The 20730-nt window shown below is 42.9% G+C and overlaps 1 protein-coding gene across 2 annotated transcripts in view; it reads right to left on the reverse strand.

The window, feature by feature from the left end:
- Positions 1 to 869: 869 nt before the first annotated feature.
- Positions 870 to 20730, reverse strand: part of slc8a2b (solute carrier family 8 member 2b) — a gene marked incomplete at its 3' end in the record, with an annotated part of 62030 nt that continues 42169 nt past the window's right edge. Inside the window, exons 9-14 of one of the 2 annotated variants that reach the window (XM_083772874.1) lie at positions 16995 to 17098; positions 15935 to 15952; positions 8149 to 8273; positions 2570 to 2669; positions 1617 to 1892; positions 870 to 1246 (exon numbers count right to left, since the gene is read on the reverse strand). In XM_083772874.1, coding sequence (XP_083629000.1) covers positions 870 to 1246; positions 1617 to 1892; positions 2570 to 2669; positions 8149 to 8273; positions 15935 to 15952; positions 16995 to 17098 — 1000 coding nt within the window. The remainder of the gene's footprint in view (positions 1247 to 1616; positions 1893 to 2569; positions 2670 to 8148; positions 8274 to 15934; positions 15953 to 16994; positions 17099 to 20730) is intronic. The other variant, XM_083772873.1, reaches the window with a different exon arrangement.

Raw genomic sequence — 20730 nt, forward strand, 5'->3', positions numbered from 1 at the left:
GTGGAAAGCCACTTCCCTCTATCTATATGCCATGTCAGATGAGCAGTTGTCCATCACAGTAAACAATAATGGAGACTGGATTCTGTCATTGTAAACATTCTACTCTTTTTTTTTCTCCTTTTTTTGGTCAAATGGCGCTCCATCCTTCCTTATTCAAGAAAAGTTAAGTTGTACCAATGAGAGGTGAGTAGAAGGGACTGAGAGGGTATCTAGTTGCGTGTTGAGTGAAAGTGGGTTGTGAATGATGCTTTCTCCGCAACAACGATTTACTTCTATTGTTTCATGTCTGGTAGCCACAGTTTCAACTCTGCCTCTCTGGTAAAAATCTCGCTTTTCTTTGTTGCACGACGCCGTCCATTTTAGACTGATCCTTCCAGTCTAAACGAAATCACTGTAGACACATATGCCATTCTGTAAAAACTTCAAAACACAACTTGGCTCAACCCCTTTCAGTGAAGCCAATCTGCATGGCATGCTGCTAAAATATCACATCACTCCTTACATCTAACTTCCTTACTCTCTAATTTACTTCAACTTTACAAGTTTCTTTCTTTCTTTCTTTCTTTCTCCTCAAAAATGTCGCTGCTACCTTCGCTTTGTATTCACGTGTCTCTTCCATCACAAACACTTTCCTATGCCTTCCAGAGTCCATGATCGATCATGTGTTTCATCAAGATGGAAATCATTTTTACACATGTATATTGTATAATGTATCAGCGGCTGATGTATCAGTAGTAAAGACTGCCTGTAATCCTTTTCAGATTAAAGACTAGGACATATTCAGGCCGTCACACAGATGAGATGTGGTCTAACAATGGACGTATGTACGAGGGTCAAAATATCTGTGTATGTAGCAGTGTGATTTCATTCTAGAAGCCCTCGATGTGGCAGTAGGCCTCTAGGCTGGAGAAGAGGATGTATAGGAACCAGAGGCCAAAAAAGAGCATGCACGTCAGCACGCGGGACGACTTTGGACCACCCAGCTCTCCGCCAATGGAGGGGCGTCGCCGGAACAAGAGCACGCCCATGCAGATGAAAGCAAAGATGGTGAACAGGGTGACGGAAAAGGCCAAAGACCCCGGGTCCACCCGGAACGCTTTGCCCTGGACGTTCCAGTAGATGGCTGCCACCGACCACGCCACGCCGATCCCCAGGAACACATTGACAGCATTGCTGCCAGTCACATTCCCCACTGACGCGTCGGCGTGCTGATCCTGCGTGGCGGCTACTTTACTGGCAAATGTGTCTGTGAGAAGAGAAAGAGTGAGACAAAAAGAGAACAGAATTACAGATAAGTATGCACGCGCACACACACACACACACACACACACACACACACACACACACACACACACACACACACACACACACACACACACACACACACACACACACACACACACACACACACACACACACACACACACACACACACACAGTATAAAGTCTTTGATGAATTGAACAATGTGGACCCTGTTGTAAACAAGTGTAATGCTTAATTGGGTCGTCCACTCACAGTTAACAGTCTTTGTATTGAGTTTGTGCTTAAAATGTACTGTAAATTCTACAAACTGTTAATAAATATTTCAATCAATCAATCAATCCCACTGTATCACCTGGAATGGATGTTCCCAGAGCTACAAACACGACGGCGGTCACGCTGTCACGGAGCCCCACTGTGCAGCCAAAGTGGGACGCCAGGTCTCCTATGACGGCTGTCAGGAAGCCAATGACGCTGATGGAGACACAAAAGCAGGCCCAGCCATTCCAGATCTCAGTGGGCGGCACGCAGGCGAACAGAACCTTCCAGAAGACTGTGACGAAGTGCAAGACATAGTTGTAACAGGTAGGGCGGCGCTCCTCGCCGCCTTCCTCGTCATCGTCACTGTCGCCTACGGAGAAAGACGAGCAGGAGAGGCATTATGAATAGATTTATATGAGCCCGTTAACAAGTCAATATGTAAAAAAGTACTTTGAAGCTTTTGGTGAAATATTTGCTGTTGGCAATGAGCCCGTCAGTCCACAAGGGGGGGTACTTGCATTACAAACCACATATCATCCAAGGAGCACTTTCTTGCTGTCTTTCTGTCAATAACAACTGCAAAGTTTAATTACAACATCCGGTATTATGTGCTCAGACAGTCCCTTTTCTCTCTTGTCCTATAATTTATACATAACTCTGTCTGGACTGTCCGACAATAATGCGATCTCAGAATTTGCTTACTTTATCACAGCGTGTGAGTCAGAAATTTGAGAAGCTTTATTCATTACATTCTTGAATAATATGCCCCGACAGATGCCATTAATTAAAAAATGGCAAAGACCCATCATTACTTCAGACGTAGTATAATTCTCAGAGACAGGTATAGGCCTAGATGAAGGCTGATTTGATTCATTTGATTCACGCATGCATGCACGCACGCAGGCACGCAGGCAGGCAGGCAGGCAGGCAGGCACGCACGCGCACACGCGCGCACACGCGCACACACGCACACACACACACACACACACACACACACACACACACACACACACACACACACACACACACACACACACAGCTCCTCACCTGCACTGACAGTGACAGCTTCCACAAACTGCTCCCTCCAGGAGTGGGTGCCAATAACCAGTGCCAGGTTTGTCTTTTTGATGAGCTTGTCCACCGTGCTCTGCCAATCAGAAAGCACAACACGATTAATCAGCGAGCAAACAGAGCACACGACCTATAACACATCCATTAAGATGAGACGGTGGCTAACAAGGCCAATTAGAATGTCACCATGTCACTATCTTATTCTAACAAGGCCAATTAGAATGTCACCATGTCACTATCTTATTCTAACAAGGCCAATTAGAATGTCATCATGTCACTATCTTATTCTTCAGAGGCGAGTCTTCAACTGAGTTAACATGATGATGCCACGTTATGAACAAATGACAGGTGGGTAAGCATGTCTTTTATGTACATTCATATCGCAGGTATTTAGTTTATACCTTTCGCCCGAAAGAAGGTCTCTATTGGAAAATGGTGAAACTGAGTGACTCGTAACAGCGGCTCTGGGAGCATCACTAGCAGCGGTGTTCTATATCAGGGGTTTTCAATGTTTTTGGCTGGGGACCCTCAGAAATGCTTAGTTTAGCCATTATGTCTCGCTAAACTGGGGAGAAGAATGGGTAAAAAAGAAAGGGAGTACTGCTGAATGTTGTCAAAATGTAATTTTTAACCTCTACCTCCTACTGCACATACTGTATAAGAATGCCCAAGTATCACACATAGACATAAACCATAATATGATGTCCCACCATCTCCACACAATATACTGTACATTAATATACTGTAACATTAATATATACAGATTGTATGCTCCCATTTGTTCTTTGGCAATCAGAGCTTTTCAATCCAGACATTGATCTGTATCTGTAGGTACTAAAACTGGGCGTCAATCACTCTGAACTGAATGATTGCCTCGACTGGGCTCTTTGTGTCCACAAATCATGAGACGGAGCTCATTTTAGTTCAACAATGGGTCAATAAACATGGGACAGGGATATTGCATTTTATTACACACACACACACACACACACACACACACACACACACACACACATACACGCACGCACACACGCACGCACACGCAGAGTGATAGAATGACAACATGATTGAAAGAGGGGAGAGCAGTGAAAAGACAGGCATATACATAGAAAAGAAGGAGCTGCTCTGATCTTTTGTTTGTTCATTTATTTATAGTTGTGTTTGTTCATTGTCCTCGTCCTCATCCTGCATCCTTGCTGCAGATACATTATTTACTTTAATTAAACAAGCCCAAATGAAATGCCATGCAATGCTTACACAACGCTGAACAGGGTGTTTGCTCTTCTGTTGTGTCAAATGTAAATTTAAATATTTGTACTGTGTATGCTTGATTTACTCTCTCGCTTCGCACACACACGCACAAACCCACGCCACACGCACGCACGCACAAACCGCCATTGCCAGGTTTGATGGATAAGCACTATTGCTAATTGCCTGTATGAATATATAAGCTCAAACCAAAGCTGGTTTATCCAAATAAGACCACTGAAGTCGGGTGTCCGTGCCACTAGAGGGTGCTATTCCCCTGGTTTGTGGGGTTATTTGTTGTGTTGAAATCAGGGGAATCTTAGATCACCTCATATAAGAAATTGTGTTCCAAAAATAAACAAATCATCCAGGTGTTTCTGTCAGGGGGGGGTGGCTGCATCATTGTTTCTGTAGAAAATATAATAAATTGTGCTGTAAAAGTCTTAAAACTACACTTCTGAAGTGATTCGAAAACAACCTGTGATATGTCTTATTTTATATTCCTGAACCGATTAAATGACAACGGTTGCAATCGTTCATAATAGTGTTTGTTCATGAGCTTGTCCATCCGGCTCCATCCACTGCCATGTATTTAATTGTACAATTAATTACAATTAATTCCGATAGAATGTTGAAATTCTTGCACAATTCAAAGACTAAACTAAAGTAAACAAAGCGATCCACTCTCTTCATGTGTTAAAGTGAACCTTTTTTAGGTATGTAAAGTTGTTATGCTAATCAGAGTATGCAAATTTGGGAGCGGGGGCGCCATTTTCAAGGTGTCGGAGTCGGACAGCAGATCAACAACAGTGCATCAGAACTCCAACAATGAATTTCAACAATGTTAAAATCCAGCTTCAAAATCTAGCCTACTTGGAAAAGGTGGACGGGGGTGGACAGATTCATAATGACAAATTGTGTTAAAGTAACGGCGCTGGTCCATTTATATTGATCTGCTGCCTGCCTGCATTCCTGTGGAAGGGAACGATATTATGGCAACTGCGCGTTTGAGCTAGCCATGGTTCATGACTCTCGTATTCATACGAGAGTCATGAAGTAACTGCATCCTGTTTTTGGCGCTCGCTGCATTTACAAAATTTCCGTATATATAAACATTCGGAATTCAAATATAAAGTACTCACAATTTGTCCCACGGGTGTTAGTTAGTTGCAGCTCCAGCGATTAGAATTTCTGCATCCCGCGTTGTTTAATAAAAAGCATTTTTATCCGAGCTGTTATTTTGCCATTGGCTTTCAACAACGCGCCCCTATCGGTCGGGAGGAGGGTGGCACTCGGTGTGTTCGATATAGGTACGCTGACCGCCCTGCCAATACAGACTAATAGGCGAGTGCGCTCCCGGTGTGCAACTGTGGATTTCCCAAACGAACCCCGTTTGAAAAAAGTAGCCGGGGCGCTCGGTTAAAAAGGCTTTTTATTAAACAACGCGGGATGCAGCAATTCTAATCGCTGGCACTGCTACTAACTAACACCCGTGGGACACTTTGTGAGTACTTTATATTTGAATTCCGAATGTTTATATATACGGAAATCTTGTAAATGCAGCGAGCGCCAAAAACAGGGCTAAGTTTCTGCATGACTGTCATGATAATCATCATGGCAGTCAGTCATGTTCCAGGGCTACGTTTGAGCCAGCTTTCTGTCAGCGGTCAGCCTGTCAGCAGGCTGCCTTATTATAAGTTATAACATCGTTCCACCTGTCCTGTAATGATAATTTGTATATGTTTATCTCATCATTTTGAAATTAATTACAATTTAGGCATTTAAAGGACAACTTTAGTTTTTTTCAACCAAGGTTCATGTTTTAGGTTGTTATTAGAGAAACTAAAAGGTGAGTGTTAATCTTTTTTCATTTGCTGCTTTCTTTCGTTTTAGGGATTTTAGCTGTTTTTGACAGGGGGGCGGGGGCATTCGAGCATGGGGCTAAATATGTATTTTTTAACACAATTTTATGGTGATTTTCTTTTTTTATGGTTTACTATAGTCCTAATAAACCCCAGGAAATTACATCTGGCCACAGAAGATCACAGGATCTACTGAATGTGAAGGTAGCCTACTGGGAGAAGGCTTATACTGTGTGTGTGTATACTATAGGCTCAATATGTCAGTTAGTCACATTCAGTAGATCCCGTGATCTTTTGTGGCCAGATGTAATTTCCTGGTGTTTATTAGGACTATAGTAAACCATAAAAAAATTTATCACCATAAAATTGTGTTAAAAAATACATATTTAGCCCCATGCTCGAATGCCCCCGCCCACCTGTCAAAAACTGCTAAAATCCCTAAAACGAAAGAAAGCAGCATATGAAAGAAAATGAACACTCACCTTTTAGTTTCTCTAATAACAACCTAAAACATGAACCTTGGTTGAAAAAAACTAAAGTTGTCCTTTAAGCAGATGCTCTTAATCCAGAGCGATTTACAGTAAGCAAAGACAACAACACGTGGTAAATACATTGAATGCATATAAATTCCGCGGTTATAAAGTGACATTTTTATGAAGAAAAACTGAAGTTGCGAGGCTCGTTAAAAGAACGTGGTCGCGATGTGTCGGGGACGGACTGTTGTGTTTAGTTTCTTATGTGAACCGAACGTGTTGTTTATTTGTGTAGCCTATAGTATAGGTTTGTAATGATTTTAGACAGTATTTGTTTTATTGTTGAGAGAAGTTGAGAACGGGTGTGAGAGGAGGAGAGAGGAGAGCAGCAGGTCTGACAACACTGGCAGTGCAGTGCCAGACCGCACGGCCAGCGAGAGGCAGGGCTGGACTGGGTCAAACATTCATCCCTGATATTTGGCCCAGACCCACCACAACCGGCAAGTAGATAGCAGATACTCTACTGCCCCGCTTTGTTGAGGCACACACAAACATCCCTCCATGTGCAAAACATATATTAAAGCAAGCCTCTGCCCAGACTCTGGACCACCTAAGCTGGCTCCTTTCCAGACGAAGGAGCAGCGGCTCTACTCCGAGTCTCTCCCGCGTGACTGAACTTCTCACACTATCTCTAAGGGAGATGCCAGCCACCCGTCGGAGATAACTCATTTCGACCGCTTGTATTCGCAAACCATATTCTTTCGGTCAGCAATACATTAATGGACAAACTTGCTTTTAAAGGGAAACACTTAATGAGATTTTATATACAATTGCTATCTGTCTGGGAGAGAGAGTCCAGTCGATAACTGTGAACCACAAACATCGATCTGGATGTGGTTACATTTAGACTCTGACTGAATCAATTTGGGAGCCACTGGTTTAAACGTGCTTAGCTGGCAGGCTCTCTCTACTAATGTCCTATAGAAGGCATAGGCTGCTCTGGAAATAATCTCTACTAATGTCCTATAGAAGGGTTAGGGTGCTCTGGAAATAAAATGACAACAAAAAGCCATTGCAGTCCGACTTTAACCCATTCTGACCTGAGATCAGATTCATTACGAGGTTTCCACTGGACACACACTGGTCCTGATGAACCCATTCGGACCTGAGATCAGATTCTAAAAATGTCAGTCGTTCTTTGATTTTTCAAAAAATAGCAGACCTACAAGCTCGTAACGCGCCACTCGGTGGCGCGATATGAGCTTGTAGATCTGCTATTTTTCAATAGCTAAAAGCATAACATGATGCCAACACCAAAATGGGTGCCCGTTCAGAATGGGTTAATTGAACACTTGCATTTTCATGTGAGACATAATATGTACAGTACCTTGAACTCATAGGACTCCTCAATGACCACCTCCAGTCTGCTGTGCTCATAATATGTACAGTACCTTGAACTCATAGGACTCCTCAATGACCACCTCCAGTCTGCTGTGCTCCCCATAATATGTACAGTACCTTGAACTCATAGGACTCCTCAATGACCACCTCCAGTCTGCTGTGCTCCCCATAATATGTACAGTACCTTGAACTCATAGGACTCCTCAATGACCACCTCCAGTCTGCTGTGCTCCCCATAATATGTACAGTACCTTGAACTCATAGGACTCCTCAATGACCACCTCCAGTCTGCTGTGCTCATAATACGTACAGTACCTTGAACTCATAGGACTCCTCAATGACCACCTCCAGTCTGCTGTGCTCATAATACGTACAGTACCTTGAACTCATAGGACTCCTCAATGACCACCTCCAGTCTGCTGTGCTCATAATCTGTACAGTACCTTGAACTCATAGGACTCCTCAATGACCACCTCCAGTCTGCTGTGCTCATAATATGTACAGTACCTTGAACTCATAGGACTCCTCAATGACCACCTCCAGTCTGCTGTGCTCATAATATGTACAGTACCTTGAACTCATAGGACTCCTCAATGACCACCTCCAGTCTGCTGTGCTCCCCAAGGATGGGCTTCCCCATCTCAGCTATCCTCCTGGCCTCCTCCTCCTCAGCACTCATCTGGCCCTCTGCTGATTCTGGGGGGGGGGGGGGGGGGGGGGGGGGGGGGGGGGGGAGAGAGAGAGAGAGAGAGAGAGAGAGAGAGAACAGATAGACAGACAGACAGACAGACAGACAGACAGACAGACAGACAGACAGACAGACAGACAGACAGACAGACAGACAGACAGACAGACAGACAGACAGACAGACAGACAGACACACAGACAGACAGACAGACAGACAGATTGAGAAAGAGACTCCAGCACTGAGCACATGGCACAAAGATAGATATATCCAGGGCATCACTTTATCAATAATTGAGCTTGAATCTGCGAGAGAGAGAGAGAGAGAGAGAGAGAGAGAGAGAGAGAGAGAGAGAGAGAGGGAGAGAGAGTGTACGCGCTAGACAAAGAGCATAGATAAAGAAATGAAAGCTGGAGTGTGTGTAGGGTGATGTAATAGTGAAATGGAACCAACGGCAAGGTAATGTCAGATACTTGGCCATCCACTGGAGGACCCCTACCCCTCTGTCAATTATTTCCCATCACTCCCTCCACTAAGCTCTTGAATAAAGCAAATGTGCTATTAAAATATGACAGTGATGATTGATCATTCATCGTTCATAAGAACTACATTAGATTTTTGCCATGAGCGAACTCATTCACTTCTTGTAACGCTTTGGTTCATGGCCCCCACTGTACCCCCCCCTGTACCCCCACTGAACATTGAATACGAACAAATCATTTGAACAGATCATTGCTGTGAACATGAACAACATTGTACGGTTTAGCCCACCACTCTAGAGTGTCCTTATAATATTGATGTCACCTCCCTTATGGCCCCATGGTGAACCCTAGGCCATTTGTGAGTCTGTATGCATGGAGTAGCAGGAGAATGAATAGATACGCAGTGTGCTATTGATCTACTGCCAAATGACCAGCAGCAGCACCTACACCAATTACAGTGTGTCTTAAGCTAATAGAAAATAAGTCATATTAGCTTTCTCAGAGGTCGAGATAGTTGTTAAGGTCCAGCAGTTCACATTCTCTAAACCCCAACCCCAACAGAATGTAGAGCTGTACACTTGAGATGGGATTAAGCTGCCAAAATCAAGATTTCTTTACTTAACTTGGACTCCCTCTGATACAAGTCTTATACTTGTGACTTGGCTGCTTTAACCCATTCTGAACGGGCACCCATTTTGGTGTCAGCATCATGTTATGCTTTAGCTATTGAAAAATAGCAGATCTACAAGCTCATATCGCGCCACCGAGTGGCGCGATACGAGCTTGTAGGTCTGCTATTTTTGAAAAATCGAACAGCGACTGACATTTCTAGAATCTGATCTCAGGTCAGAATGGGTTAATCAGACCAGTGTGTGTCCAGTGGAAAACCTCGTATGAATCTGATCTCAGATCAGAATGGGTTAAAGCACAACTTGACTCGAGACATGAAAGCCAAAACATGATCACATTTGAGTGCTAGCTTATTATAAGTACAGGGCAACTTTAAATGATTCACCATCACACAGGCCTACTGTAGTTCAGCGGCCTACTGCTTTGTGCTCAATTCCGCCTTTCGGCATAGCATTTCTTTGGACTAAACTTGGTTACTGGCTGGGCACTGCCAAGCTGTGATGGATATTTTATTATGGAGATTGGCATAGCTAGCTGGAGACTTATAGACGTTTCATTGGAACCGTTTCCGAATACGATTGCCTGGTCCCCGACGTGCGGTTTAGATTAGTTATGCCAAATCTCATCTCATCTCATTTGTCATGGGTGCGCCAAAACCTACTCTCATTTAATCCTAATTCCTCCTGCTCTCTCTCGGAATACAAAGTAGACAACTAGACATACAGTAAAAACTAACTCAATAGCAGCTCAGAACTTCAGATATAATATACATTCCACTCCTTAATCACTTAGACTTTATAGACCTTTGGCCTGCTGTAAACTGGTAGATCTTGTTGTTTGCCTATTTGCAAAGTCACTACTCTGTTATGTCAGAAAGGCTGCAAATATGTCGTGATTTACGCAGCATGGGTGGAGGATGTCAAACGGTCTTTTTACACGCCTAGTGTGTACGGTGCCTAGCTCATTTGCCAGAAGTCATTTCCTATAACCATACCATTAACACAGTGACCTCTGTGTGTTCAAACTGTTCATGTCAGGGAGGCCAGCTCTGCTGTGATTTAAATGGAGGGTGACACAGAGGCTGATCTCATCCCAAAACAAGAGACTGTGAGAGTGGCCAGTAATGTGTGCCAGAACCAATATGGGACCAAGTGGGGACCATTATCAGTGGTCTGGAATAAAAAACATTGTGTAGCGTGTACAAAAAAAGGATCAGATGATCCAACGGAAACCCCATGTCTTTCTTAGACAGCGGTGTACACAGCAAAGGTGGTGGAGGAGGGTGCAGGTGGAATATAATACTGTTGTAGATAGGGGTAAATAAACCCATGCTAACACTTTTCGGTTCGGTTTCGGTACAGTTTAAAAAAAAAACATTTTTTGTTTATTAGCAATAAAAGAAAAATCGTTTTTTCCCCTATCCAGACACATTCCAGTATTTTCTGCCTTTTCATTATTTTCAAGGAAAAAAAACCCTCATGTCGCAATTGAATGACCCTCATCATTATTATACTCCAGGGGAAAAATTAACCTATGCAGGGAATAGAGGAGAGGGATTCAGGCGACGAGAGGGATCAGTGCAGCGGTGTGTGGCCGGCAGAGTGCTACACTTCTTCAGTACGACAGTGTGTGACCGATAAGAGTTCTACACAGCTGTGAGAACCGAACGGTTCTATGATTAACTATGATTAAATGGCAATGGACTTGCAATGAGTCCAAGGCTTGTGATGGCAGGCAAGTGTTCCCATCCCACGTCTGTCCTGAATCTGTAAAAATAACCATGATCCATTTACATCCTAGTAAAGCTGCATCTCCAACACCTGGATGGCAGAAATAATGGGATAAGGTTCTGAAGGAGGAGGGCGCCCGCTGGCCTAATGGTCCATACACATGCCACTGTTATGCCACATATAGGCTCTGGCCTGACAGCCTGTCGCAAATTCAAGTCCCGTTCATGACGACCTTTCCTGCATGTCTCTCCCTGTCTCTTCCTCCCTCTTTCCTGTCTGTCTGCACTGCACTGCAACTATCAATAAAGGCACAAAAGCCAAAAACAAATCTTAAAGAAAAAGAAAATAAGGATCTGAGGGAGAAATTATCCGTTCAACTTAAATCAGTGACAACCAACACCAAGGAGCAGGTCAGAAACCTCTGGGTCATATTTTGATTATGAGCTGAGGCCCAAATTAATTTAGGAATGTAACAAAACTATCTTTCTATCACTTGAGAAACATCGCCAGAGTTCGAACTTTTCTCGAGACAGAAAAATGAATGGACTGCTTTATTACCAGCAGGCTTGACTACACTAATGCTCTCCTGTCTGGTCCCTGCACTTGGTCGCTGCCTGTTAGTTTTAGAATCGATTTTAAGATCCTTTTTATTGGTTTTTAAATCATTACATGGAAATGCTCCGGCCTACTTGTCTGCAGTGATTTCCAGGTATGTTTCCAACAGGACCCTTAGGTCCTCTGGCACCATAGTCTCCTAAATGTTCCAGAGGCTAGCACAAAAAGGCCTTTAGCTATTATGGCCCTAGCCTGTGGAACAGCCTGCCGGACACTCTACGGGTCAGTTGAATTTTTTTAAAGAAACCTTAAAGGGACACTTCACCCTTTTTGCAAAAAGATATATGTTAATGACGTTTAGAAGATTTAGAACACTTTCCTGCGGGTCTTTATGTGGGTAATATGGGGTTTTAGATAGTTTAGAATAGATTTTGGCAGTGTTTCTGATGTCATGGACACTGGGCTCACTTACTTCCTGGACTACATCTAGGACAAATAAAGAGGATAGTGCACGGAGGCGCGGCATAGGCTCCTGCGGGAGGTTTGCACATGCTCAGTGTAAACAGGAACTGCGATGATGGAGTGTTCCAGCAGAGGTGCTAGATAGAAAGCTCATAACTTGTGATGTAAATAATGAGTTCCAGAACACCTTTTTAGCATTGCTTTTAACACAAAAAATGCTGGAAACGTATCCATACGCTTTATTAATATCGAACGCCGTACGCGCGAAGCCTATCTATACGTTTTATACGTTTTTTTATGATTACTGTACATCAACTTCCTATGCGCCCGGACAACAAATAAAGTAACACGGATCGGCTTTTCAAAGCTCCGGTTGCGTCATCTCAACGAAACCTATAAAAGGGGCTGGATTCCAGCGGTTCCCTTGTGGGAGTTGGAGATTTGTGGAGACACGTTGACATCGGTTTTTGAGCAGTTTTTGAGCAGGTTATAGTTAGCAGTCAGTTGAGCATTTATAGTCGTCCGTTTTAGTATATAGTCCTTTAGTATAGTCCTTTAGTAGTGTTAGTTGTATTATTATTAGTTTATAGCATTAGATTAGCAGGTATAGTTTAGTCTTTAGTCCGTCCATTTAGTAGTATACGTCCATAGTACGTCCCCCATAGTATAGGCCACGTTAGATAGTCTTTTTTTTTTTCCAGTTAGGTTTAGTTTTTAGATAGTATTCGCCGTTGCATTTAGTTTAGATCAGTGTTCAGTGTTGAGTGTTTTGTTTGTTTTGTCTAGTGAAGTGTAGTTTTAGTGTACTGTTTGTCTCGTTGTCTCCCGATCCCCTTTTCCCCGTGTCTTTTTGTCGTCGTCGCCATTTTGCGACATGCCGCGTCGGCGTCCTCCCGCCCCCCTCCCTGGCCAGGGATCGATCGAGTTATGGCTACTGGGAAACAAGGTAGCGAACGAGACCGATTCTGAGCCAGAGCCAGAGGAGCAGGCCAGTGAGTCCACTGCCCAGGCTGGGCTCAGCTTGGACGGGTCTGCGGTGTGTGCGTCTGCTGGGACCAGCACAGATGTGGCGGCTTTGCCTCCACCTCTTCGCCGCTCATCCCGCGTTGCAGCGGCTGCTGCAGCGGCTAGGCTACCGCCTCCCGGCCCTCTCTCCCCGGGAGAAAGTGACCAGGAGGAGGAGGCCGAGCCCGGCGTGGATGAGGAAGAGTGGCTTCCTAACCGAGACGACATCGATGAGTATGCTTATGCCGACGAAGGCGGTAAGAACCTCCATTTTGCAATTTTACTGTGGAGTTTACTGTGATACTACTAAGCTAAATACTGAATCGCGTTTTGTTACTGTACTTTATAATCTACTGTGAGTGAATCCCACTGGGAGTTGAGACCCTGTTGCATCTGAATCAATTATTTATAAGACGAAAATATCTAATGTATTGTTGGCGTGCGTTATACTGTAGCTGCATCATGTCCCATAATGATGAAAGAACGTGTGTAGTCTAGAAGATGAATCAATTATATATATTATGAATACATTGTAATATTGATTATGTTTTCAGGCTGGTCAGACCACTCATCAGACACTGACGAGTGGGTTTCAGACGAGGACATGGATCGGTCTGGCCAGGCACCCCATGGAGGTATGAGAACAAAATGTTCTACATTTTCAAACACTTCGATTATAGCACTATATATGTACTATATGATATGCATGCATGTTCCTGCTCATTCTGTCCTTATCGACTTAGTGTTATATATTATATGACATCAGCTGTGAGTTTTATTTGTTTTGGTCATTATAACAAATCAATCAAATCAATACATTTTTTTGCAAAAGAAACAGACCAAAAAGGTGTAGGCTGAGTGCCTACCCTTCTAAAAAATAAATGGCTTTCATAAGCGGGACATGTCAGGACATGTCCTCAGGACATGTCCTGAGGTCTCAGCTGCCTGACTCAGTGACAATTGAGGACATGTCCTGACATGTCCCGCTGCCTGACTCAGTGACAATTGAGGACATGTCCTGACATGTCCCGCTGCCTGACTCAGTGACAATTTCTGCAAAACCATATTGACACATTGAATGCTAAGCTTTGAAAAATTCTCAGGATTGCTGGTGCTAAGCGATTGATAACCATGACATGTATACTGTATATGCATGCATGTTCCTGCTCATAAAATAGTATGTCTATACTTGCTGATAGCACGGCGCCCTGACAGTTTTCATTTTGACCTGAGATCAGATTCAAAAAATGTCTTCTACATCCTGACAGTTTTCTGAAAAAGCTATGTTTCTATGTCAGTCCTTCTTTGATTTTTCAAAAATAGCAGACCTACAAGCTCATATCGCGCCACTGTGGCGTTTTTGTTTGTTTGTTTTTTTTTTTTTTTTTTTTAAATTACGTCTTGTCGTCTTTGGCACTCAGTGCAAAGACGTCGGGGTTACGGGATTACGTCCCTGGCACTTATATATATTATAAATAATTTTGTTTAGTTTTTTTATGTTTATGTTTACTTTATTTTATTTATATTGTGTATTTTTTATGATTATTGCAGTAAGCAACCACTGATATAGTGGCCACGTTGATTCCCCCCTCCCCCCAGACAGACCAAACTGCAAATAAAAGGTTTACATGACTTTCTGCCTCAGTCCGATTTTTATTATTGCAGTAGAAGTTTACAGACAAAACCGTAAATAAAAGGTTTACATGACTTTCTGCCTCAATCCGTATATAGTGAAAAGAATATAGGACAGAGTTGCACCGCTCACTTCACAGGGGTGTGATTTTTATTATTACAGTAGAAGTTCACAGACCAAACTGTAAATGGGTTTACATGACTTTCTGCCTCAGTCCGTATATCCGTGTAGCGAGCTGTAGTGAATTAGAGAACAGAGTTGCACTGCTCACTTCACAGGGGTGTGATTTGTATTATTACAGTAGAAGTATTTTTCTTATGAAAGCAGAGAGTCTTATGTTTCATACGGTATATAGTATGTATATGTAGCTATAGGCCTTATTTTGTGAATATTGGAGCAGTTCAGGTCCATGTTTTAGTCTTAGTTATCTCTGATTGTGATTCTCACTATAAGAGGCCCCTCGCTGTGGGCCCCTAAAAAGTTCAAAAGTCCAATGTTAATCGCTTAGCACCAGCAAGCCTGAGCAAATAGAAAACTCTAGCATACAATGTGTTAAGTAGGTTTCTGCAATTATTGTTGTTTTATTTTTCCTATTTTATTATTTCTCAATATTTCTGGTCTTTCTTTTTTTTATCACATGCTTTCTTTTATTTGTTGTTATGCTCCTGTTTTTAATCCCATTTTGTTGAAGGTCATATTATTACCGTAATATCATTCATAATCTAGTATGGTTTATTTAATTTTAATTTGTTATGTGATTGGAGTGAAGCTTTAAAAAACATTTTGGGCTGGGAACCCCTTTTGGTGTTTTAACTAAGCATTATGTTATACTTTAGCTATTGAAAAATAGCAGATCTACAAGCTTTTCAAAAATAGCAGACCTACAAGCTTGTAGCGCGCCACTCGGTGGCGCGCTACAAGCTCGTAGGTCTGCTATTTTTGAAAAATCTTGAAATTTTATATTATATATATATGATTATATATAATTTATATGAAAAAATATATTCTGTCATAGCAAACTTTTTTCTTATTTCGACGTCAGGCCTAAATGGGTTAAGAACCACTGCTCAAATCGACGGATAGGGACCACGCTCAACTGGAATTTAATTTGTTATGTGATTGGAGTGAAACTTTAATACCCTGGAAGTCATAGTTGTAAAATTGAAATGTCCTACCTTGGCTGAGAAGAAGAGCTAGAGGGAGAAAGAGTCAGGGGAGGAGAGGAGGAAAAAGAGACGAATCACAACAGTATTTCAGCCACTTAGTTACAAGATAATAAAACAAAAATACATTTCAGTATCCAACATGAATATAAAACCAGACACACACGCACGCACGGACGCACGCACGCACACACAGAGAAAGAGAGGGAGAAACACATCAGTTGTCAAGATAATACATACACTCACTAAGCAGTTTCGCTCAAATAAAAACTTATTTTCTTTTCGTTGTACCAAGTTGCCCTGGAGTCAATCCATTTCACACCTCTCCCATTCTTTACGACTCATTCTGGCACGCACACATGCATGCACGCATGCACACCATTCTTTGTGCTAAGCTTCACTTTCAACACTCTGACCGCTCCTCCTTTTTTAAGACTCACACCTCACACGCTCTGGTTGCTTTGTGAAATACTCATTTCCTTGTCTCGCACACATGAGTGCGTTTATAGCCTCTGAAAGACTAAAAGGTGTGCTCTGTCTAGACCTGGCCATCTTGGCATTCGGCTCACAAACCACCTGAGAAGAAAGAAAGGTCTTCTGAAATTTGAAAAGTCTCTCACTCTTTTGTCTACGCAGGTAGCGGGGATTGAACCCCAGTCTATGTCAAAAATACCGGTACCGGGCACTGCACTCCCTGTGGGGGTGTGGAACGCGTGTGTCGAAAGTGAAGTGGGTGGGGCGAATGGTTCTCGAGTTACGTGCATTACAACCGTACACACATGCACACACACCATTGATTAGCTGGTAACGGACGGACGGACGGACGGACAGACACACGGACGGACACACGATCCAACAGAGTGCAAAACATACTCTCTCCCCATGCCTTCGGGCCTGGTGGAGACAATAAGTAATGTTCTCTCTCTCTCAACCACTATATACAGCACGTTAATCTCAACTAACCCAGTTGCTGTTTTTGAAGTAAAGTAGTGCACTGATGCGGAAGCACACAGGACTATGCAACCAAATAAACTCTCCTAGACAAAGAAACGTTACAAAAGAAAAGGCATACCTGAGATTCCTCTCTTGAGCCAGCGCGGCTCCTCCAAGACAATGAAGAAGTTTTCATGCTTCTCATATTCTTCATCGTCAATGATCCTGATCTGGAGGATTTGACTGCAGAAACAAAGACACATGCGCACGCACGCACGCGTGCACACGCACACGCACACACACACGCACACACACACACACACACACACACACACACACACACACACACACACACACACACACACACACACACACACACACACACACACACACACACACACACACAGTCACATAAGGTACACAGACCCTCTTGAAAATGAGATAAGGGGTTTATCCTGTAACTACATTTTAAATAAAATACAGCCGCTCCTCGGCTTCGGCCGTGCACAGCAGGTGAATCGCTGAATCGGTTATATTTAGATCGCTTTATTTTTTTGGTTTGTTTACATCTGTAGAACACGATGTTGAAGATACGTCCACAGAACGTTGTCACTCTGTGGCGTCCGCCTTGAGCAGGAGGGCGTTCATCCCCGCCTACCTAGGGCACCTGATATAGGGCAGGCTATACTGTATATCCTATACTGTATATGTGTTTATTTTCGCCACTAACAGTGGTTCATATAATGTACATATGGTACAAGTAAGACGCGCAAATGCGGGAAGCGAACGCAGCTGTGTGTGTGTATGTGTGTGTGTGTGTATGTGTGTGTGTGTGTGTGTGTGTGTGTGTGTGTGTGTGTGTGTGTGTGTGTATGCTACAGCTGCGCCCTCTGGTGGCGGGCGGGTGGTGTCACAGCGGGACAGACAGACAGACACACACACAGACAGACAGACATGAGCTGCAGGGTCTCATAGTTAGTGCTCACTGCATTCGCAATCATCAGTATTTGGTAAGAAAACGGCTAGTCCGGGGGAAAAAAGTGCAATATAATGAACAACAAAAAAAACATCACAACGCAGACACATAAAGGCTACACAAAGCAGGTGCAATCCATATGTAATGCATCCGCAAGTAGTACCCTGAATGTCTCTATAGAGACCAATTGATCCAGTTTCAGAGAGTCCTGGAGTTTGTTCCATTTGTCTGGGGCATAGCAAGATAAAAGCAATCTGTCCTTGCTCACTGTTCATTCGTGGAGGGATAAGTCTAATGTGTGTCTGTGAGCGTGATTGATATCCTGTAGTGCAGGGGTAGGCAACCTTTGGCACTGGTGCCAACCTTGGCACAAAGGAGGGTGATCACTGGCACACTGGCATAAAGAAAACCAATTACCGGTAAATAAACAATTTAGTTTAAATTTAGTCAAATAAATGAATTCACTCATATTTGTATGTAAATTGCATCCTGCACATCATTCTACATTCATTAAAACTCTAAACTCTGACTGGGGGAGGGAGATATAGGAGGGCTATGCTCTGAGTCTAATGATCATTATAACAATGTGAAAATATTTAACAAGGGAAAAGGTTATATTCGTGGACAATCAAAACATGTTGGAATTGTGGTGTGGTGTCATTAAAGTGACACGCTGACTATCCAGGAACTAAAAACATGGCACTTTGTTTCAAAAAGGTTGCAGACCCCTGCTGTAGTGTACACACAAACACACCCATACAGTACACACATGTACACACAAACACACCCATACAGTACACACATGTACACACAAACACACCCATACAGTACACACATGTACACACAAACACACCCATACAGCACACACATGTACACACAAACACACCCATACAGCACACACATGTACACACAAACACACCCTATATACAGCACACACATGTACACACAAACACACCCATACAGCACACACATGTACACACAAACACACCCTATATACAGTACACACATGTACACACAAACACACCCTATATACAGCACACACATGTACACACAAACACACCCTATATACAGTACACACATGTACACACAAACACACCCTATATACAGTACACACATGTACACACAAACACACCCTATATACAGTACACACATGTACACACAAACACACCCTATATACAGCACACACATGTACACACAAACACACCCTATATACAGTACACACATGTACACACAAACACACCCTATATACAGCACACACATGTACACACAAACACACCCTATATACAGCACACACATGTACACACAAACACACCCTATATACAGTACACACATGTACACACAAACACACCCTATATACAGTACACACATGTACACACAAACACACCCATACAGTACACACATGTACACACAAACACACCCTATATACAGTACACACATGTACACACAAACACACCCTATATACAGCACACACATGTACACACAAACACACCCATACAGTACACACATGTACACACAAACACACCCTATATACAGCACACACATGTACACACAAACACACCCTATACACAGCACACACATGTACACACAAACACACCCTATACACAGCACACACATGTACACACAAACACACCCTATATACAGTACACACATGTACACACAAACACACCCTATATACAGCACACACATGTACACACAAACACACCCATACAGTACACACATGTACACACAAACACACCCTATATACAGCACACACATGTACACACAAACACACCCTATACACAGCACACACATGTACACACAAACACACCCTATACACAGCACACACATGTACACACAAACACACCCTATATACAGTACACACATGTACACACAAACACACCCTATATACAGCACACACATGTACACACAAACACACCCATACAGTACACACATGTACACACAAACACACCCTATATACAGCACACACATGTACACACAAACACACCCTATATACAGTACACACATGTACACACAAACACACCCTATATACAGTACACACATGTACACACAAACACACCCTATATACAGCACACACATGTACACACAAACACACCCTATATACAGCACACACATGTACACACAAACACACCCTATATACAGCACACACATGTACACACAAACACACCCATACAGTACACACATATACACACAAACACACCCTATATACAGTACACACATGTACACACAAACACACCCTATATACAGCACACACATGTACACACAAACACACCCATACAGTACACACATATACACACAAACACACCCTATATACAGTACACACATGTACACACAAACACACCCTATATACAGCACACACATGTACACACAAACACACCCATACAGTACACACATATACACACAAACACACCCTATATACAGTACACACATGTACACACAAACACACCCTATATACAGCACACACATGTACACACAAACACACCCATACAGTACACACATGTACACACAAACACACCCTATATACAGCACACACATGTACACACAAACACACCCTATATACAGCACACACATGTACACACAAACACACCCTATACACAGCACACACATGTACACACAAACACACCCATACAGCACACACATGTACACACAAACACACCCATACAGTACACACATGTACACACAAACACACCCTATATACAGTACACACATGTACACACAAACACACCCTATATACAGCACACACATGTACACACAAACACACCCATACAGTACACACATGTACACACAAACACACCCTATATACAGCACACACATGTACACACAAACACACCCTATATACAGCACACACATGTACACACAAACACACCCTATATACAGCACACACATGTACACACAAACACAC

Source organism: Protomyctophum parallelum, assembly GCF_964188405.1.
Source record: "Protomyctophum parallelum genome assembly, chromosome: 9".
In the NCBI taxonomy this organism is placed as follows: domain Eukaryota; kingdom Metazoa; phylum Chordata; class Actinopteri; order Myctophiformes; family Myctophidae; genus Protomyctophum; species Protomyctophum parallelum.